This window comes from Convolutriloba macropyga, chromosome 12 (assembly GCF_964194025.1).
Source record: "Convolutriloba macropyga chromosome 12, txConMacr16.3, whole genome shotgun sequence".
Classification (NCBI taxonomy): domain Eukaryota; kingdom Metazoa; phylum Xenacoelomorpha; order Acoela; family Convolutidae; genus Convolutriloba; species Convolutriloba macropyga.
Window position 1 is genome coordinate 31,227,271 of NC_134479.1, and position 22,668 is coordinate 31,249,938.

At 35.7% G+C, this 22,668-nt stretch overlaps 2 protein-coding genes across 3 annotated transcripts; both read left to right on the forward strand.

Annotated features, from left to right (window-relative positions):
- The first annotated feature begins 1,297 nt into the window (after positions 1–1,297).
- On the forward strand, positions 1,298–3,250 carry LOC142351228 (uncharacterized). Of its 2 annotated transcripts, none has more exons than XM_075403364.1 (2): positions 1,298–1,514; positions 2,391–3,250. In XM_075403364.1, exon 2 carries the CDS (start codon positions 2,446–2,448, stop codon positions 3,121–3,123), a length of 678 nt encoding a protein of 225 aa, XP_075259479.1. In that variant the 5' UTR covers positions 1,298–1,514; positions 2,391–2,445; the 3' UTR covers positions 3,124–3,250. The 2 variants fall into 2 exon arrangements, with proteins under 2 accessions (XP_075259479.1, XP_075259478.1); XM_075403363.1 differs by having other exon boundaries at positions 2,406–3,250.
- A 6,315-nt stretch (positions 3,251–9,565) lies between these two features.
- On the forward strand, positions 9,566–21,479 carry LOC142351227 (uncharacterized). The gene is made up of 2 exons (XM_075403362.1): positions 9,566–9,679; positions 20,663–21,479. The coding sequence occupies exon 2, from the start codon at positions 20,710–20,712 to the stop codon at positions 21,403–21,405; it is 696 nt and encodes a 231-aa protein (XP_075259477.1). The 5' UTR covers positions 9,566–9,679; positions 20,663–20,709; the 3' UTR covers positions 21,406–21,479.
- The last annotated feature ends 1,189 nt before the right edge of the window (positions 21,480–22,668 follow it).

Consider the following 22,668-nt stretch of genomic DNA (forward strand, 5'->3'; position numbering starts at 1 on the left):
ACATGAATTAAATATGAAATTTGATAGAAATTAGGAACAGCGACAAAACTCAAATGAAATTTATCGTCAAGTATAGCAAAAAAATTATTTCAGATTATCGTATTTCTCTGAAAAATCCTCCAAAACCACGTTCACTAAATAACAGGGAATCTCTTAAAAAATCAAAAATCCAAAGTAAAAAAAGCACAAGCACAAAACAAGTGGAATGTTGGGAGAGAAGACTGCTAACTGATAGTCATGTTTTTAAAGATAATTAGAGCAGCTTTCCCTCAAGTCAATCTACCAAGAAGTCCCAACTCATTCTTCCCATTTTTTTCGTTATTTTTAAACAAAAATGTGTTCAAGACCAAATAATAATAATCTGTATTTTTATAATTTTTTGAATAATGAGGTCAATCACGTTCTTGTGATTCAATTAAAATTCTTTTTAGACCCTACCACACGCTCATACGTCAAAACTTAATACATTTTTACATTTTTCATCGGTCGTTCAAATTTAACGGAAATTTGATACTCCTAACTCTAGTCCGTGGAGTATCAGAAGACTCAATTTTTAAAAACATCCAAACTTGAAATTGCAAAATGGTTCATTTCCTCTGTAATTTACGCAAACTAAAAATCTGACAAAAATTTCATATATTAAGTTTTTACCCTCAGTTCATCTCAGTTTGTTTATGAGAGCATTTTGCACATTTTACAATCAAATGGAAGCTCAACAAAAGTTAACCTCTTAATATTTCACCCACCTCTTGTGATTGGATAAAAAAAAGATACTTGAGAAAGTTAAGATTATTCTTATGTAATTAAATTAAAACAAAAGGTCTTTAAATATTGTAACAACTAGGTACCCTAAGAATGTTGTCAAAAAGATATTATTATACTGTGTTATATAACTAAGTAACCAGGAACTAAGAAACCTAGTTAGCAAGAAACATTGTTCTTATAATTTTCCATAACTTTACCGGTGGTCATATCAGCGGCCGATGATATTAATAGATACACCCTTGAGAGTCTGTTATACTCTAGCTATACCATAGGATTCTTTAAGTAATCATACCACTGGGCGAACCTAAAATCTGTCAAGGGTTGCTGTATAAAACAATCTTGAGGCACAGCCCATTACTTCTCTCCCATTCTCTAGTGTGATATTTTCTAAAGAAGCAAGCAGATTTCTGAGAAATGGTAGCCTATTTGCTTCAATAGAAATGTACAAATGATATCATTTGCCAACTAGCTGTTTCTGCTCTTTATCTCGGTGATGAAATTTGTACTGTAGTCATATGAGAAGAAGTCAGTATGAACACTGAATTGATGGATTAACTGATTAGTTATTACTAAATCAAATTTGGCAATTTTTATCTCTAAGTCGTACAGCAATACTATATTGTGTTTCATTGTGTTCGTTGTCAATAGCATAATTGCCTCAAATAGGTTGCAGCCTCCAACTTTGCTGAAAAATTCGCGAGTGGTCATCACAAATTGGGTTTAACCACCATTTGTTGAGCCAAAGTCAGGTAACTTAATCAAAACTACTGTTACCTTTGTTGCCCATCTTAACTCAAAAAAGCAGTCTGCTCTTTTATGGGTTAATGCCGGCCTTCTTATCGGTCGGGTACATAAGCGAATCCTTTAATTTCTTAGGTCTTGCTCAAAACTAATTTTCCGTTCTCTTGTAAAAAGAGTTACAAATTTAGCTTGTCTCAATTACTCATTTAAAGAACAAAGAAAATAATTGTGCTCATGATTAAGGGCTGTAAACATCCAAAGCTGACTTCGAGGGGCTTTTCCATTATTAAGCTGGAGTAAAATTTTTCTCCTGTACATATATGTAAGAGTTTAGCTACAATGAGCGTATCCCCCCCCCCCCCCCCCCCCCCTATTGGCCGACACAAGCCTGATCATCGACCTCATTCGGGGACGATTTTGTTGACATGTGTGACAAAGAGAGTGAGAAGACAAAAAATATTTCTTTTCTATGTACCAGCAAAATTCCGTCAGAATGCTTACGACATGACAATCAATTTTGCAATTTCAGTATAAGCAAGGCTTCAGAGGTCATCAAAATTTTTTTATAATTTTCCCTAAAAAGTGAGATTTTTAATCGCATTTGATATATAGTTTGCGTATTGATGGGAGAATTTTTTAATGACAAAAACTTAACACAATTATGAATTGCTTTGAGGTCACCACAAAGGTCAGAGAATTTTCCAACGGTTTCAACCAATATCTCCACATCGATCGAAACTCAAACGAAGTCCCGTCGTTGAAACCCCTCTGAATCCTCGTTTCTATATAACACCGTTCCATAATATGAGGCTGTCTGGTATACATTTTTGATCAGGCATTCAATTAATTTTTCCCTATATGGCTATTATAACATGCTTTTCCAGACAGACATGTTTTAGCGTGTTCTAAACCCAAATCTTTAACTAAAAAGAAGATAAAATGGATGTACGGGACAACTGCTCAAAAGTGTTCAAACAGTTTCACGATGGTGTTCAAGTTTGCAAAACTCTGTCACCGGTTGTCAAATTGCAGAAGTGGACTTCGGTTTCAGTCGACCATGTCAAAAACGTCCAATTGCCCAGTTTTCCGAAACTGCCAGAACTCCCGAAACGACCGAATTTGCCTAAACTCCCAGAAATCGATGACAAACACAAACGGCGAATCATAATCGCTGTTTTATGCATATTGACAACAGCGGTTGTTATTTTTTATGCTTCGTTGTTAATCAAACAGGAAGTAGAAATCGCGGATTTGAAAAAAGAAGTACTTCAATTTGAACATCTCATTGTTCAAATTAAAAGAATGGAAGAAATCAAGGCCGACTTGGATCAAGTTGAAGAAATCGAAAATGATTTGAAGCAGATTGCTGAACTCGAAAAAGAGACCAAGACGATTCAGACATCCCTGAACTATGCAGATAGCCGAATCAGCTTGAATGAAAACAGAATCAACCAGATAAAATTGGACGGACAATCAATGAAATACGACATCGGAAACGTGAGAAACAAGTGGCCGCGTGGGGGGTATTGTCTGGTCTATAATGACCGAAGTTGCCCTTGGGGGTTTTATTACACGTCACCGTCCGGAATATGGGCTTACTGTTGCAAATATTCGTGAACTCGCGTGGACTGTGACAAGTAAACACACGATGACAAACTCACTTTTAATCTGTATTATAATTTTTAGCTGTATTATAATCAGGAAAATCTCCTTGATTTTATTTTCAATTGAGTTTTAATCATTAGTTATTCATTTAAAGTAAAATCGGTTCCCATGTTGTATATAAATGATCAGACAACTTATTAACGGTGCTGGGAATATTGGCTGACAGGGGGCTTAGTCGACAAGGAAAAAATATAGAAACTCAGCTGACGCTTATTTCTGATTGATCAAATACTGTAGTGGTCAAAGTATCACTAGTTAGTTCAGCCATTAAAATTTGCGTGCTGTCGGGTTCTTCACTTAAGTTCTTATATTGGATTTTTGGCTAAACCCCTGTCAACCATTTCGGCGATCCCCTTATATATATATAAACGCAGTTGTTGTGAATTAAATTCGTTTTTCTGGGAATGAATTTTTACGTAAATGAGCTTTTACGGGAATGAATTCTTACGGGAAAGAGTTTTTTAGGAATATTGACTAAGCTCTGATTATAGAACAGCTTATTTTTGATAATATGTCTGGATTGACAATGGATGTACGGACTAAAATCTAAAAAGGAAAGAAAAATATTAATATTATAGAATTGAAATAGAAATTAAGATCATTCTTTCGCGCTTTTCAAGAAAACACTAAGGGCATGGATATCAACAAGGAGGCTCGGTAATGTGCGTTTGCACATAAACTTCCGACCCCGCTCACCCACATGAAAACCGATAGAAAACACCAAAAAAGTAACAAAAACCATTTCATGTCAATTGAAATTATTCAAAGGTTTTATTATCACCGATGCCTATATAGGATGGCATTAGGACCAGTTCTTATTCAATTTTTTTCGCGGTTAAAAAAAACAACAAATAGAGGGGAAAAAACAAATTTCAAATGAAACAGGAAACACTGTGGAAGCCGTAAAGCCCTTTTCTGCTCCTCGAAATATTTTTGGTTGCGCTTTGTTTGAATGCCAATATTGCGGTATGTGACCTCTCATTAATCATTATTAAGACTAGGAAAAAAATTGACAAAGAAACGAAAAAAAGTTTAAAATTAAGAAAATCTTTTGTGTTTTTTGATACACAAAGGTGAGATCTGTAATTATTCAGAATATGTCCCAAGTTTACAAAAGAACGTCAAATATAGACAAAAATAAAAGAAATAATCTAATTTTTCAGCAAAAAAAACCTGTATCGAAGCCAGTACTGTCATAACGAAATCTTTAAGAAAAACTGTAGATTTTGAACACTCGAGCCTTCTCATGAAGCCAATAATGTCATCATTGATCTTTATTTAACAAAACTAGGTAACAAAAACGCACAAAAAAAGAACCAAAAGCGAAGTTGGAAAATGTTTATTTTTATAAACACTTGTTTTCAAACAGATGCACGCCATCAAGCATCTATAAAAGTTAGAATATTGGGCTCATCAATTTCTCCATTAAAACAGTGCGACCGGTCATTCTCAAGGAAATTTCATACAACTAAAACACAAAGTGGAAACTTGAGTTAAACACAAAGTTAAAAAAGATACTCAAATAGATCCTTCGAGAAAGTGGCGTCGAAGCCTTTAAAACTATAATCTGTAACTTTAAAGATTTTGATTTGTACAATTGTGCCTTATTTTGAACGCCAGTATTGTGCTATCTGAACAATCAATAATTTCCAAATGTGAGTAAACAAAAAGAGCAAATTTTGTTTAAAAAAAGGCAAATTTTGTTGCAAACTCAATAAGTAAAACGGCAAAAAAGAATAAGTTTTAAGTCAGTAGAAAGAAGAGGCATTCTTCTTTTGCTGACATTAGGTGAAAGTCAAAACGACCGCAAGCTTCCGTCTAAAAACTAGAAAAATCATATTGGAATTGCTTAGGAAGCCACTTGGATCTATCGCCAATGAGCCTTGATTTGAATTGTTCTGATCTTTAACTAACATAAAGATCTTTTTTTAAAAAATAAAGACCGAGTGATTGCAATCTGAATTCTTTTTGGATTGTAACTTTCCATGATTGGACAACAACAAGCCTTGCTACTGCTGTTCGTCCACCAAGAACACTTAATTAGTTCAAACGTTATAGATATAAGTAATTGGTTAGTAAAAAATCAAAAATAAAAGCTGCGTTTTTGATAATTGGGATAAATTAGCAAAAAAATTGCCAAACATTAATCCCAGAGCACTCTCAATGGAAAAGGAAGTAGAACTAGCCGAATTTACAAAGATTGTTGAAGTGGTTTTTGGGTGTGTAGTTTTGGCAAACTTAATCGAATTGGAACAAAGAATATTATTATGTGCAATTTTTGATGAAAAAAACTGCATTTTGAATTATTTACCCAAAACTTTAGTCAAAAAAGTAATCAAAATAGTCAACATTATTTTTGTGCCTTTGAAAATCAAATCAACCACACTACTGTTAAAAACTTATTGTTACTACTGTTGAACATATTTTAACAAAATTCACTAAATTTTAGATAAATTTTCCGGAAAATGTGAATAAAAAAAGCGCAAATAAATCAATGTTCCCAAACATTTCATATATCGCTCTTGAAAACAAAATTCAAGACAATTCTTTCTAATTCCAAATTTTTTGCTGGATTGGTTTTTTAATAAGAAGGCATTTGAAAGAATTGAACAAAAGCAAATGAACAAAAAGGACTAAATTGGAAAAATCTGCTTGAGACACTTTTTTTAAATTTTATTTCCTGTTTTAGCTATCAGCATCGATCCTCATGGTGAAAAGTTTTATCCTTCGCTTTCATTTTTTGCTGTCACTTTTCCAAAAAACAAGTTTTATCTGAAAGGATCATACCATTTTATGTAAAAGCAGCTGATAATGTTTTTGTCAGCTGTCAGAACAAATCAAAATGATTTGATCAACAATACAACGTTCGTCGAATTTTTATTGCACAGAACAACAAAAAGGATTTTAAATTGAACTCCAAAACTGAACAATTAGCTTCAAATTTAGTGTTTCCCTCAAATATTTTGATTACATTGGGGCTCGTTTGATAATAAAACACTCAATCAAATCAAAACTACAAATCACTTAGGCTGCCTTAAATAGTCAAATAGAGCAAAGCAGAACTCCGAAAGCAGTAAAATATTATGGCTCTTTTTAATGCAATTCGTTTCAGCTAGAAAATTTATCATGGAGTCAAAACACATTAGATTATGTTTTAGTTTTTAAAAAAATTATTTTAAATTGTGCTTTTTCTCTTTACGTTTTCTGGAAAGAATTGGCATGTGATAAAACATTGAAGAAGAATAAAAGTAAAAAAAATTGTTTATTGAGCATGACAGAACAAATTTTCTTTTAAAATTCAAACTTTGCTCTCAGCCCGGTGTATCGTTTCCCGAAAAACCTGACAAGCTCCCAATTGTGTTCCAATTTTTTTCTTATATTTCCCAGCGGGAAATGCAAGTCGAAAAATTCTGGGATTTGCAAGTATAAATAAGTATAAACAAGTCTTGGGCAAGTCTGGGGTAAGTCTTGAGTCAAGTGTTAGCAAAGACTTGGCAAGTCTTGATTCAAGTCTTGACCAAGAAGTGACAAGTCTTGATTGTTGCACAGCTAGCCAAAGTAGAATTTTAAGACTAATTTATTAATAATTTTGTCATTTCAAAATTAGCAAAAAATTGTTGAAAATTAGCGATATTGAGATATTTGCTAATCTGTCCAAGTTAGTTCTGAACTGAGCATATAACAACTTCAAATGTACCATACATTCATCCCGAAATCAAATTATTTTTCAATGGGCAGAAAAAAGTGCCCATGTCTGGTATCATTGGGCGATATCAGAATATTTTTCATTCTCTATCAAGTGATCTCTGTGGAAAAGCTCGTGTTGTCTTGTGCTTCTTTTTTCACTTTGGAATTTTTAGGCAGTGCACTTCAAGTGCCGGCCTTCTTCTTTCGTTACCAAACAAAAGCGAACCCGAAATAAAACTTGCTCAAAACCTGACCCAAGACTTTTCAAGTCTTAGCCAAGACTTGCACAAGACTTGCCAAGACTTAACACGTGCAAGGTCTATAAAGTGACATGATCTGAGCTCTGATACAGTACTGATCCAGGACTTCACCGAACCGGTACTGATTAAGACTTGACGTTCAATCCGGGAAGTCAACTACGGGATAAGTCTTTTTCATCAAGGGATACAATTTCAGTGATAACACATCACTCAATTGAGGTATCAAGAAGTGAGCCACATTTGCTTTTTTTATTTGAGAAAAAATGAAATGACGGAAAATATTCAAAAGCACGCTAGAATCAACTCTTAGAAAAGTTAACAAAAGCACCCGTTCGTGCATAACAGGGCAATTTTCAAAATGTTTCCCCTTTTTTCCACGTTCAAATTTATTAAATCAGTAAAAACTCTAAAGATATTGAATGTGTAACTTTATATCTAAAGAAAATTTGCTGGGGGTGCTGTTGGTGATTCTGCTGATGGGTGAATTTGTTGAATATTACCGGATAAATAATTACTTCTACAATTTCAACTGTTTCTGCCAGAACCTAAATTGAGTAAAAAGAATTGAGTAAAAAGTATTGTTAGATACTTTTTGTTATGAGGTTCTTTACTGCTCCAGTTTTCCTGATTATATATTACGCTCAAAATATTTTGAGCGTTCATCAAGTAATCCAAATAGCATGCAAGGAATTGGATTGACAACAGAATTGAATTTTTTGTTGTCGTTGAATCTTGAGGCATGTATGAAATGTAAAGCTTAATTCTGAAAATTTTGTAGGCAGGTATTTGTAATAAATAAAATCCTAGTTATGGAACGACGAAACAGTTTGCTTTAAAAAAGGCTAGTCGTGTTTGCGAGGGATAATTGAATGCAGTTCGTTCCGTGGGCGATGTGTGCGTTCACTGTTGTTTATAATCAGAGCATAAAAGCACAGAGGTTAAGCTTGAAGTATTTTCAATATTACACTGACAAGAATATTACCTCAGTTGGAGCAAAACGTGACAATAACTGATTTTTTTAAATGAAATTTTGTGAGAACTGATTTTAAGCGAGCCGAATTCTGGGTATATACAGCTTGAGTGAGATAAAGTCTCATTATAGATAATATCGAAGGATCCCAAGTCTGACCACAAGGATAAATGAACGAGTTCTTGAAAAATGAAGAAATGTATATTTTTTTACGAGCTTCACAGTTTGTGCAAGAGAGCAATGGCTTAATTCAGCTTGACCAGCTTGCTGATCCTGTTTTTGAATACTGTTTCAGTACTGTTTATTTACTGCAAAGTACCTATTCTGCTCTCTTGCTCATTACTCATTGTTCGGCAAACGTTAACCTATCTCTGTTTTTAGGGTTTATGAAAATGAAAAGTCTAGTCAAAACTTTTTTCAGCAAGGAAAAGAACCTGCCAATTAAAACGAACGAACTAAAATAGCAGTGTTTCTGATGATGAAGCTCAAAATGTACCAAAATTTGACTGAACGAGTTCATGAACACACCAATCAGTTTGAACGATCCAAAATCTGATAATAGCAGGTTTTTTTGGTCTCAAAGGGTCCGATCAAAACCGATTTCGATCTCGAAAGGTGTGAACATAAACAATTTTTAACATGAATTCGACCTTGGTCGCAACCTTATGCATAACCTCTTATACAAAAGTAAGGGGCAATCGTTTTTGCCCAATGGCGCGATGAATGTCATTATATTTGAAAATGCGTAATGGACAAAATACACACTAAATAAAGTTCAGGTAAATTTACCTGAAAAAAATACCTTAACTTACCTGAAACGTTCAGGTAGTTTTGCCTTACCTTAACTTACCTTAACTTACCTCAACTTTACCTGAAAAATACCTGAAAAATTAAGGGGGCACCACCTGAACTTTTACCTGAACATACCTTGAATTCACCTGAAAAACACACCTGAACAGTTAAGGTAACATTACCTAAACTTACCTGAAAAACGCGCAAAAATTACATTAAAATTTAAGGTAAAAATACCTGAATAAATACCTGAAATTTACCGTAAAAATACCTTAAATTTAACCTGAACTTTTAAGGTAAATTATATTAGGTAAGGTAAATTTACCTTAAAAATTAAGGTAAAAAATTAAGGTGTTTTTAAGGTAAGTTAAGGTATGTTCAGGTAAAAGTTCAGGTGGTGCCCGAAATTATATAAAATGAAATAGCATTAATTGTTTTCAATTATCGTATTACTGAAAAACGGTGGCGACGCCTCTGAAATTTTGAAAATATGGACAGTTTTCATGCATTTTCTCTCTTGTTTAACAAAAATTGGCAGCTTAAAAGGCAAAAATGGGTAGCGGTGAGAAAGGGTAGACGCCTTGTGGCAATAATAGGTAGTTAGAGACGATAAATATCATTTCAAGGAGTTATTAAAATATTTGTTGAACGGATTATGCCTCTCAGCAGATATTTTAAAACGACAAACCAGTACCAAAATCAACTACTTCTCTTTAAACTACTGATGTTGTATCTTACAATCATTGTAGAATAACCTGCCACTGACGAAAGTAGGATACTTTGATACTCGACCGAAAAGGTTAGTAGAAAAAATAAAACCTAATATTGTAACCTAATGTTCGACTAAAAGCTATTTCAGCCTATGATTTTTTGTGTAATTTCTTGTATTTTAATTTTTTAATAAATTTTTGGAGGCAGTGTAATATTTTAAGCGGATAGAAAGATAAAATTGTGATTACAGCAAAGATGAGAACTTACAAACTTGCTTGAAAGTTCGAGCAAAATTGTATATGGAATACCCTTCGCCTGGAAATTTTTGAACAGATATTAGTCAAACTATAACTCGGAGGTTGATGGCAGAGTAAATCAGCGCTGAATCAGTTTAGATGCATTTTGTTTTTTGGATGGCCAGTACTCTGTTCATCTCCGAATTTGCACGGGCCAGTCTTGATTTTTGAGTAAAATTTACCGCATGAAAAATAATATGCTCAGCATAACTCCCGCCATAAGTTTGATTTAAATGCGAATCGAACTTCCGCGTTTGTACTTGTAATATTTAGTTTGCGTAGCAGGTTGTAACCGCTAACCTAAATGGGATCTGTAGTAATTGCCTACAAACTAGCTTATATATAAATAGTGTTAATACTACTATTGTAATTACCAGTTACAAGCTACAAAAGTATGATATTACTCTGCTCAGATTTAATTTTGGTGTATGAGTAATTTTCAGAACGTACAGGATAAGTTTGGCCTGTGCTATCTTCATGACCTCAAAATAATTATAATGAAGAAGAACTGCGCATAAAGAAACTTAAAAGTTTCTGGAGATGCAAGGTATAAGAATTGAATTAAGTTTTTACAATTGATATGTGCTGGTTCAGCGATGAAACGCTCTGAGACTCATCTCCGGGAAGCTATACAAACTCTCAGAGAATAAAAGATTTAGCAATACTTGCTCGTGTGTTTTATTTTTTTAAAAAAAAAATAACAGTTTTTCTCTTGGCCAAAAACAGTTCCATTGTTTTTGTACATATTTTTGCAAAGGTAATCAACATACAAATCGACAGAAAATGAAGACCGTCTATTCAACTAAAAATATTCAACTAAAAAACTATAAAAAATATTCAACTTGTTAGAATATCGATCAAACTATAGTCTTAAACTTAGTGAGAATTAGAAAGAAAGTTTGACTTACCAGATTAGAAAGACAAGCAATATGACTTCGATCAAAGAAATTATATAAATGAATCGTCAAGAAATGGTGCTGAGAATCAATATTCGGTTCAAATTGGTGAATCTAGATAACTATTATTAGTGTTAGATTAAGTGATGTAAAATCTTCCCAGCATGTATTAAATGATGATGATGATGATATCTCCGGAAGTGTGAATGAATTCTTAGAAAAGTGCAAATCCATTCCATTTATGGTTCCCTTTGCGACTGATTTGCAGAAGCAAACCATATTGGGTAACCTTTGCGACACCCACTATAAATCACGGTGCTAAGATTAGTTTTGTATCTTGACTTTTTCACACTGATAATGGGTATATATACAGCTGATTTTTGAGTCCTTTTTTATCCCCAAATTCAAATCACCATCTTGATCTAATAATCAGATCTCTCCTGTAACTCTCTAAACTCTTCTGTAAAATATCATTTTGTTATTCTCTCATTTTTCTGAGAAATTAATTCTTTGACTTAGTTAAAAACGCTTTTTATTCCGCTTGCGAAGGTCCATAACCCAACAGGTTAATGGCCCAGCAATTTTCTAAGTCATAAAATTAATTTCCAAAACAAAACTAATTTGTTGTTGACAGTCATAATCCTTTTCTGCTTAGTACCTTTTCTTTTCACAACTGTTTTGCCTGCTCAAACTTCAATGGATCAACAGACAGTGAAGCTGCTGACCTACACAGGAAAGGCACAGGACTTTCCAATCGGGAGCACAAGATTTGTGGTGATGATGCAGACGAAGGGACTCTACAAATCACTACTGGGGACAGAAGAGCAACCCAATGAGCCTGCGCCACTGGCCAATGGGGCAACCAATGATGAGAAGAAGAACCACAAGGTGCTGAAGGATGCATATGAGAAGGAAGTTGCGGACATCAAGGAGAAACGGAACAATGTGTGGTGCCATCTGTCACTGACTCTAGATCCAACAACCCTCATGCTGATGAGACATGACTGTGTGGGAGATGATGGCATTGGAGATGGAGCAAAGGCTTGGAAGCTTTTGCAAGAGAGATTTCAGAGTGTGGAGACACCGACAGTGGTGACTTTAGTGGCACAGCTTGCTCTACTGCAGCTCGAGGATGCTGAGTATTTGGACAGCTTCTTCATCAGAGGACAGGAGTTGCTCACAAGGCCACAAGAAGCAGGGGAAGCAGTCTCAGAAACCCTCTTCAACGCCTTGGTCCTCAATGGTCTGCCAATGAGGTATGAAAGTTTTGTTATACAGGAAATCTTCAACCCGGCAACGAACTTCACAGAGTTGAGGAAAAGGCTGCAGAACTTTCATGAGAGCACGGTGCAGAGACACAAGGGACAAAGTGGTTCAGTGGCACTGGCAGTGAAGCGTGACTTCAAGAAGGGACCCAAGAAAGGAAACTGCTTTGTGTGTGGGATCCCTGGACACTTTGCCAAGGACTGCAGGAAGAAGGAGACAGCACAATGCAGCAAGTGTGGTGAGAAGGTTCACATAGACAGGGCATGCAAGAGACAAAGAGATGGAGGCAAACATGAGTCAGTGGCAATGGGTCCAACATTGGCTACACCAGACGAGGAATGCTGGGCAGCTCTTACCCAGTGGAAGACAGCAGGCATGCTAGTGGACAGTGGTTGTACAGATCACATAGTGACGAACATCGATGCGTTCCTGGACTTTGTGCCCGTTCAATCAGTGGTCAGAAATCCCAACGGAGAGGCTTCCAGAGTGGTGGGCAGAGGCTGTGTGAGGATCAGCATACCCGCAAACAAAGGGGAATTCCAATGCGAAGTCAAAAATGTTCTGTGTGTGCCGGACTATTCTCCAAACCTCCTATCAGTCTCAAGATGCACGGAGTGGGGACATAGCTTCACTTTCGAGAGAGGAAACAGCTACAGCTACATGAAACTCCAGAAGGGAACTCGGGTAAAACTAACACAAGAAAATAATTTGCTTTACCTACCCTGCAGCGTTCTAGAATTCGAGATGAGTTCCAACAGCGTGAAACTTGACAGTGCAAGGAAGTGGCACAGACGATTGGGTCATTTGAATCAAGCGGATGTGGTCAGGAATGCACCAGAGACAGTGGGGGAACTTGATGATGTATGCAATGTGTGTGCATTGGTCAAGATCACAAAGACTCCAGTACCAAGAGTGGCAGAGACCCAAGCAGAAGAAAAGCTGGAGAGGGTGTTCACAGACGTGATGGGACCTTTCAGAGTAGAGTCACTGTCAGGTTTCCGGTTCTGCATAGTGTTTGCAGACCAGTACACGAAGTTTGTGTTTGTTGAATTGCTTAAGGCAAAGAGTGAAGCATTGGCCAGCCTGAAGAAGTTTGTTCTCAGTGTGGGGACGCCCAAGAAGCTGAGGCAAGACAATGCGAAGGAGTTTCTCTCAGAGCACTTCAAGATGTACTGTTTAAATGCAGGCATTCTACAGGAGAAGACCATACCAGAGACGCCACAACAGAATGGGTTAGCTGAGAGGTGCAACAGGACACTGCTGGAGATGGCAAGATGCTTGCTCATTGACACAGGACTTCCCAAGATGATGTGGGGAGCAGCAATTCTTCACGCAGCAAGGATCAGAAACTTGGTTGTGAGACGAGGAGAAGAAAAATGCCCAGCAGAGCTGATGAGAGGTATAACACCTAAGCTTCCAATTAGTAAATTATCTATTTTTGGTTGCACAGTCTTCATGAGGAAGAGGGACAGAGAAGTCAGCAAACTTGAACCCAAGGCACTGGAAGGAAAGTTTGTGGGTTACACTGAAGGAGAAAACGGATACCTGGTGTACATACCCAACACACGCAAGGTGATGGCAGTTCGAGATGTGATCATCAAGGAGTCTGAAGTGGGCTCAATCCCTGACAACAAAGAAACGGCTGACCTACTAGATGATGGGTCGGAACTGGGAATCTGGCACCCAGATGATGGTCATCAAGATGATGACAACAGAGAACGACAGGACACATCTACTGCAATAAAGGAGGAGTGGCATGACGCAGGGAGCGTGAATACTCAAGAAACAACACTGAGACAAGAGGCCTCGGATGTTGGAGAAACAGCACTAGATGAAGGATCTACTGCAACAAGAGGGAGTCACAGAGACTAAGAGTCACTGGAAGACAGTGACACAGAAGACTTCTCACAATTAGAGACAGTTGGCTTCAATGAAGATGCACTGGAACACGCGGACAGAGCAGAGCCCAGACGAGGGACACGAGCAAGGAATGTTCCGCAATTTTTTGGAGAAGTCAGGACCCATCTTGTTGTGACTGAGGGCGACTATGTGGAACCCAAAACGGTCTACGAAGCCAAGCAAGGTGACGATTGGGACCAGTGGCACCGGGCAATGATGGACGAGGTCAAGGCACTCCAAGACAACGAGACTTGGAACCTAGTGAGACCACCCACAGACAGGGACGTCATACCGGGCAAATGGGTCGACAAAGTGAAGTTGGGACCCAGTGGTCAAGTGGACAAAAACAAAGCAAGCTATGTGGCGAAAGGCTTCAAACAAGTGGAAGGACTGGACTACTTTGAGACTTTTGCGCCTACCTGTAAGCCAGAGACATTCAGGATTCTACTTCAGCTATCAGCGAAGCAGGGCCATGTGATGCACCAATTTGATGTCAAGACTGCTTTCCTGTACTCACCAATCGAGGAAGAAGTGTATCTGGAACAGCCACAGGAGTTTGTAAAACGCGGATCAGATGGGGAGAAGTTAGTATGTCGATTAAATAAATCAATTTATGGTTTGAAACAGGCTGCTAACAACTGGTAGAAAGAGCTGGCAAACTTCCTACTGAGACAGGGGTTCACCATAAGCAGGAACGATCACTGCTTGTTCGCAAGATCAGAGACAGAGGATCACACCTTCATCTTGGTCTGGGTTGACGACATCATAGTAGCATCAGGAAGTATGACAGTGGTCTCTGATGTCAAGAAGGCACTAGAAGCAACCTTTCACATGGAAGACAGAGGGAGACTACACTGGTTTCTGGGTCTAAGAATCAGACGAGAAGAGGATAAAGTCACAGTCGACCAAGAACGCTACATAGAAACAATGCTTGAGCGGTTTCAAATGGATCAATGCAAACCCTCAAGAACTCCAGCTGATTTGAATTTGAAACTTCAGACAGCACAGAACGGAGACGAAGAAGTGGACCAGAGGATCTACAGAAGCTTGGTTGGATCACTTCTCTATCTGGCCAAACAGACGAGGCCAGACATCATGTTCACAGTCAACGTTCTGTCCAGACACATGAATGCACCTACCAATCAACACTGGATGTGCGGAAAACGACTTCTGCGATATCTTCAAGGTTCAAACGTTTAAAACTTACTTACACAAAAGAGGCTAGTTATGATTTAGTGGGGGAAAGTGATGCAGACTGGTCTGGAGACGTGAACGACAGAAAATCAACAACGGGCTATTACTTCAAGCTCAACGGACGTGGCGCAGCACTCAGCTGGGGTGTCAAGAAGCAGGCCACAGTTGCTCTTTCTTCATCAGAAGCAGAATATCAGGGCATGGCAGCAGCAGTTCAGGAAGCACTCTACCTGAAACAACTTCTAGAGGATATTGGCATCCAACAGGAAGGTCCAATAGCAATTGGAGAGGACAACCAAAGTTGTATCAGACTTTGCCAAAACCCAGTCATGCACAAGAGGTGCAAGCATATCGAGACAAAGTTCCACTTCATTCGTGACAAGACTGAGGATGGGACTATTTCAATTCATTACGTCCCCACAGACAAAATGGAAGCGGACGTCTTCACAAAGTCCTTACCCGTTTCGAAAGTGGAAACATTCAGAGCAGTTTTGATGGGAGCAGACTCTACGCAATCAGCTCAAGTCTGAGTGGGGGTGTAAGAATATCGATCAAACTATAGTCTTAAACTTAGTGAGAATTAGAAGGAAAGTTTGACTTACCAGATTAGAAAGACAAGCAATATGACTTCGATCAAAGAAATTATATAAATGAGTCGTCAAGAAATGGTGCTGAGAATCAATATTCGGTTCAAATTGGTGAATCTAGATAACTATTATTAGAGTTAGATTAGGTGATGTAAAAACTTCCCAGCATGTATTAAATGATGATGATGATATCTCCGGAAGTGTGAATGAATTCTTAGAAAAGTGCAAATGCATTCATTTTTTGGTTCCCTTTGCGACTGATTTGCAGAAGCAAACCCTATTGGGTAACCTTTGCGATCCCCACTATAAATCACGGTGCTAAGATTAGTTTTGTATCTTGACTTTTTCACACTGATAATGGATATATATACAGCTGATTTTTGAGTCCTTTTTCATCCCCAATTTCAAATCACCATCTTGATCTAATAATCAGATCTCTCCTGTAAATCTCTAAATTCTTCTGTAAAATATCTTTTTGTTATTATCTCATTTTTTTGAGAAATTAATTCTTTTACTTAGTTAAAAACGCTTTTTAGTCCGCTTGCGAAAGTCCATAACCCAACACAACTAAAAGAACCAGTTCAGTTTTTGTGTCCAGAAAATCTTTTCTCATGGTTTCAAGCTGCAAAACTTTGATAAAAAATAATTAATGTTAAAAAATGTGGTCATCAAGTATTGAGCAGCATGTCTTTTGATGTACGTATTATGTATATCATTTGTTAAAAAGGCCCATATTTTTTCTACAAGTTTTTGTTTTCCTTTGTGTACAACGTTAATTTCATGATAAATGATATACTCCTAATTGCATAAATGTGAGGATCAGTTTTCAAATAAGAGAATTTTTCATTTCAGATCATTAGTTATCCATTTTACCAGATAGATACAAGAAAAAGATCAATCAAGTTTTTTATTATTATTAATTCGCTTGTACTATAAGTTGTGTTTAATTACCAAACGAAGAATTTTTAGACGCACAAAAAACATTCAGAGGTACTGAACAGAAAGAAATGAACAAAAAGTACTGAAATGGAATTATCTGCTTAAGAAATTTTTTTTCATTTGTTTCCTTCTTTCGCAATCAGTATCGATCTAACTTATTCTGAATCTCAATAAACCTTTTCTTGTGCTGAAAAGTTTTATCCTTCGCCTTCCGTTTTTGCTGTCACTTTTCCAAACACTTTTTTTCTAAATGAATTATACCATGTTGTGTAAATGCACCTGATAATGTGAGAAGTTTAAATTTTACTCTTCTTCATTTATTATCAGCTATAACAAACCAAAATGATTTGAACTAAAAAACAACATTCGACCAAATTTTATAGCAAATTACAACGAAGCCTTAAGATTTTGCAATTAACTCCAAGGTTAAACACTGAGCTACAACTTTAGAGTTTCCGTCAAATATTTCTGGTTACATTTAGGATCGTTTGATAGTAAAACATTCAATCAAATCACTTAAGTTGACTTAAATAGCCAAATAGAGCTAGGTTTGCAAAGCTGAACCCTGAAAGTAGTAGAAAACGATAGCTTATTCTAATACATCTAGGTTCAGTTAGAAAGGTTATCACGAAGTCAAAATACGTAAAATGATTGTTTTTTAAACTTTTTAAACCATTTTTAATTTTGTTCAATTCCTTTAAGTCTTCTAGAAGGAATTGGCATGTGATAAATCTTTGAGGGAGATTAAAGTCAAGAAGTTTGTCTATTTAGCATAAGACTGAGCTAAATTGCCTTTAAAATCCATAGGTTGCTCTCATGATACAATTAATTAGTTTTCATCTTTTTTTGTTTTTTTTTGTTTTTTTTTTGTTTTTTTTTGTTTTTTTTCTCAATGTTTTTTGTCCCATTTTTAAAAAAAAACTTTTAAAATGTTCTAATATCTTCCCACAACTTTTTTTTCAATTTTTAAATTTTTTTGGAAAAAGGAGAAAATGCGACATTCACTGCAAAAAAATGGACTTACTCAATAGTTCTTTCATTCTTTTCCATATTTAAAGAAGTTTTACACATTTCTAAAACTTAGATCAACATACGTTGTTACATGTCATTTTTTTAAGAGGAATTCTTTTGTCAGAATGGAAACATAAAATTTCCTCGAATTTTTCTCTCGCTGTAACTCTCATCACACTGTGATCAGCTGTTCTTGCTTTCATCAGAATTACAAGAGAAATATCAGTTACTAAGAACTAGTTAAAGTATACTGGTTATTTTCAAACGTTTTTTAAACAGAGAACGGTAATCCATAACTGTGTACACAAAAAATTGAACAAAATCCGTCGCTTTTCTTTTTCGACTGTCCCTTTTGTTGTTGTTTATCACACAAGGTGCAAAAAGTGGCTTGAAATAAAAGTTAAGTATAATAGAATAAATCCGGAAAATAGGTCTTTAAAAATCGAGTTTTTAAACAAATGCTTTGGTAGGGATTGCATTTGAACTTTTAAACGCTTGCTCAAAGAAATTGTCTAGTTATTGACCAATTTTAAAGAAAATAAGACAAAAATTTGCCTTTATTTTGAATACCTTGCAATTTAAATGCTTTCATGCTTTCTTTTGTTTCTATGATCGTTTTATAGACTATTAAAACTTCAAAAACTACAACAGAACATCGACGTTTTATTTCTGGTGAAAAGTTTGTTCCCGTTGATGAAATAAGGCTGTTAGTTAACAACGTTAATTTAAATCGAGCAACTTAGCGGCACAGTGTTTTACTTGCAATCAAAACTAATTTTGCTCTTATTTCACAGGGAGCTAAGGAAAACTAGCAAAATAAGAAAACTAAAAAATAGCTAAGTTAAATAACAAAAAATTCTATGAAAATGTGCTGGCTATCGTTTGATTTAAAGTCAAAAAGCGTCAAAAAGTAAAATAGTACAGTTTATTTTGCAATATTTATGTTTTCATTCCTTTATATTCTCTATTGAAAGATTTTTCAGGACAAACTTTTTTCACTTATCAAAATTTACAAGGAGAAAGTGAGCAAACATGGTTGTTATGACAACAATCACAGCTGTGATAATGTTATTTCCGTTCGTTTTCCACAAGTTGTGCGTAAATGCGTAAATTTCATCGTAATTGCTTCTACCTATTAATATTTCGGTGCAATTCAGTGCAAACACGGAATTATTTACTGTTTTGATTCAAAAATTTTTATCTGTGTTTTTTGAAATTTGGGGATAGGTTTGATTCTATAGACGTACAATTTCAGTTTTCGTTCTCTAGAAAAATTATTTTTTCCACAATTAGAGCTCGGAAAAATGAATACAAACCTCACTTAGTGAGCAATTTTTGATATTAAGAAGGGAACTTCATAGTTAGTTTCCACGGCATTACAAGCTTAGAATAGACGAATTGTAAAAATCATTTCATTTTTTTAGATTTTGTTCCCCCTATAATAATACTACTAATAATAGTAATAATGATTATTGTAACGATTAATAATGATTAATGTAACCAAACATGGTTTCACCAAGCTTAGTAAGTCCCTAACAGGATTTAAATTGCATTTCCTTTAAACACTGTCTAACCATATGGGTTTGATTTGTACTTAAAATTCTTCTTAACTAAATCCAATAGATATTCTTTGACTTCTCTTTTGAATTTGAGAGGACTTGAATATGGGATTATAATGGGGAAAATCACGCGCCAGTGACATCAAATTGTTGTAGTTTGTGACTCGTTTGAAAAAATTACATGGGCAACGCTGGCGATTACATTCGTTTGAATATAAAAAAATTTCTCGTTAGAATGTGTTTTGGGACGCCCATTTCTCAGTAGCCAAAATTGGTTTGCCTGAAGTGAAAATTTAGTTGTCAAACTGTTGTTTAAAACAACGAGATCTATGAAGAAAAGTTGATATGTGATTGGAAGTAAATTTACTGATTAAAGACAATCATTGCTTGCTCAATCAGTAAAATGACTCCTTGATAGTATCCATTTTAAATTTTTTCTCAGAAGACTTTCCATTTTCCTGACGATAGTTTTACTGGCATGCCTAATAATTGATTCATAAAACAAGACCGATATTATGTAACTTTTGTTTCACATGAAATTGATCTCTTTAGATACTCAAGCTTAATGGAACATCTTTTCATCTTTTGTAGAGCAATACTTAAGTGATAATACCACGATAAATTTTCTGAAAAACATATGACCAGGTCTGTGAAGTGTTTCCTTCCTGTGAGATGGTTCCATTTCAGGGATGACGCAAAATTTGCTTGTTTTGATTTTTTTTGTAAGGAAAAATGCATATTCTTAAACTTATCAAAAGAAAACCTTACACTAAAGATAATCAGTCATACAATAAAAGAACACCTTCTTTAAAGATAGTCTTCTCTTAGGTCAAATCATCATTTCATTTTCAGTTTTTATTTCGTTTTCAATATGATCTGCAGCTAAAGAAGAACGGGCAAAAAAACTTCCTGTACGGTTGAAAGATTTATATGGATTTTTCTACTAATTGTGTCTTCGTGATAAGCAGTCGAGCCATGTGTATAGCCCTTAGAGGCCATGCAAGACACATACAAAAATTGGTTTGAACTTGTTCAACACCGTGTATCCCGTTTAAATAAATCGGCTATTACAATTTTCAGTTGATTAGTTTTGGTCTACGAATAAATACGGATTTGTTGTAATTTTTTAAAAAATTTTGATGATTTTTAGTATTTTTTGAACGTTGCACATGTGCGTTTAAATCAGAATTATCGCACGAAGTTTGCTAATATACCAATAACTAGATCGGAATCTTTTCCGTTTGTGCCCCCCCCCCCAGCTTAGTGGGTGCATATTGTTTGCACCCACCCTCCGACGCACGTGCCATATTTTCGCATAAAAAATTACTATGTAATTGCCCGTGCTCTGTAACTGGCAGGTGCATAACATACTGGGGGGATCCCTAAACCGGATTCAAATTTGCATCAATTTGTTCTGATTTTAGGCAAGTTAATCGTGCGAATTCAGGAGTCAATAGTCAGTCCTGAAAGAATGGAAGTTCCTCCTGACGACTACGAGGCCTTCGAGTTCTCTGCGGCTGATCAAACAGTGACTAAAGTCTACCCAAATGCAGTTAAGAAAACAAAGTTGAAAAAAATTCTTCAAATTGATGGGAAAATGAAGAACATAATTGCCAGTTGTCTTGTGGGAATGTCGATGTCTGTGATCACCGTCTTCCTATGTTCAGCTACAATCACTGTCAAAATTAACGACTTAAATGACAAATTTAGTCAATTTGACAAACTCAATCCACAATTTGAGATGACTGTCTCCTTAGAAAACAAAACAAAACAAATAGAGGATGAATTCAGAAAGATAGCCGCTTCTTATGATGGCCAAATCAGTCAAACCCTCGAAGCAAAATCAAAGCAAATAGATGAGAAATTTAGAAAGGTAGCTGGTTCTTTTGGTGGCAAGATCAATGAAACCCTTGAAACGAAAACGAAAGAAATTGAGGATAAACTAATGAACAGAGTTTATTCCGTTGATCGCAGAGTATCCCAGTCGAACTCAGACTTGAGGCGTGTCATCACAAATGAGCGAAATAAATGGCCTGATGGTGAATATTGCATAACAAAAGATGAACCCAGAAACTGCCCCACTGGACTTACTACTAGATATGGACAGACGGTCATTGGCTTAGGCAACCAAATTGTAAATATGATATTCTGCTGCAAAAGTGATTGATAACAATTGATAACCACGAAGAATTTCTTGCTTCTGTTGAATTTGTATTAGCCATTGATTATTTTCTTATATCAGAGAGTTACGTTACCGTTTATCAACCCACAAATTTCCCACCAATTTCCTTGAAAGTTACATAGTTTAAAATTGCGTTCGATATAGAAGCCATAATTGTCGGTTCGATTTCCGTTGACTGTCAATGCCAAACACTATTTACAAATATCTCAGAAAGCAATTCTTAATTGTGCTCATTATCATAGGTTTAAGCTACAATTTTGCAATTTTTCAACAGAAGTAGTTCCAATTTATACAGAATACAAAATAGTTAACTCTTGAAAACCAGTTTTCCAAACGAAGTCGGCCTATGGACCACAAGACATAAAAATTCTAAAGAAATTTTCTGTAGAGTAAGTTTTTTCTTCGGAGCTTTCACAGTTCAAAAATTGAACTAAACAGGTTTCGAAACTCATCACAATGGCTAACTCTGAGACGTGATTTTTGTCGTAGCGAGCGTGAAGAAATCAACAAAATGTTAGACTCTATGGCTATAATGGATATTTGGGACTAATTAATTCTCTGTTTTCTTGTATTAATTTTTATTTCTGCACACGACAGAATTTTAGATCGCTTGCCACCATGCCACTTGAATAATGTAATTACCATTTGAAAAGAGTATAGAAGTTGTTTGACTATTTAATGTAACTTTTGATCTTGATCAAAACATCTTTCTCGAAACGTCAAGCATCTTGTTTGTGCTACCTCAAATAAACCATTGATACTTTTCTGCTGTGAAATGTCACGTCATACAGTATTTGTTTCATAAAACCCACTTTGAAAGCAGTTCAATTTTTACAGGACATTCAGGTTGTGAAAAAAAATCTGACAATGACTCTTTTTGATACTCCAAATCACCCTCTCTTTTGCTGTCGAGAAAATTGGTCAAAGATGTAGAAGAAAGCGTTTATCAACATCAGAACTAGTTCAAATCATAAACACAATATTTAAAACCGAAACTTAGTGTTACTTCTAACGTATCCTTCCGGCAGTTTTAAACATTTGATTATGAAGCAAAACCGAAAGTCAAAATAAAAGTTATCACTTTCTGTTATAGTTTATGCAATCACTGATATAATTTCTGTAGTTGTTTCAGTTTTTGCAACAACTTTATTTCATTGACCATCAATGTTTCACCACTATAGTGTAAACGGAGTAATCGAATAGCTTATTTCCTAAATAAATTTTTTTTATCAATTCACTGGCAATTGC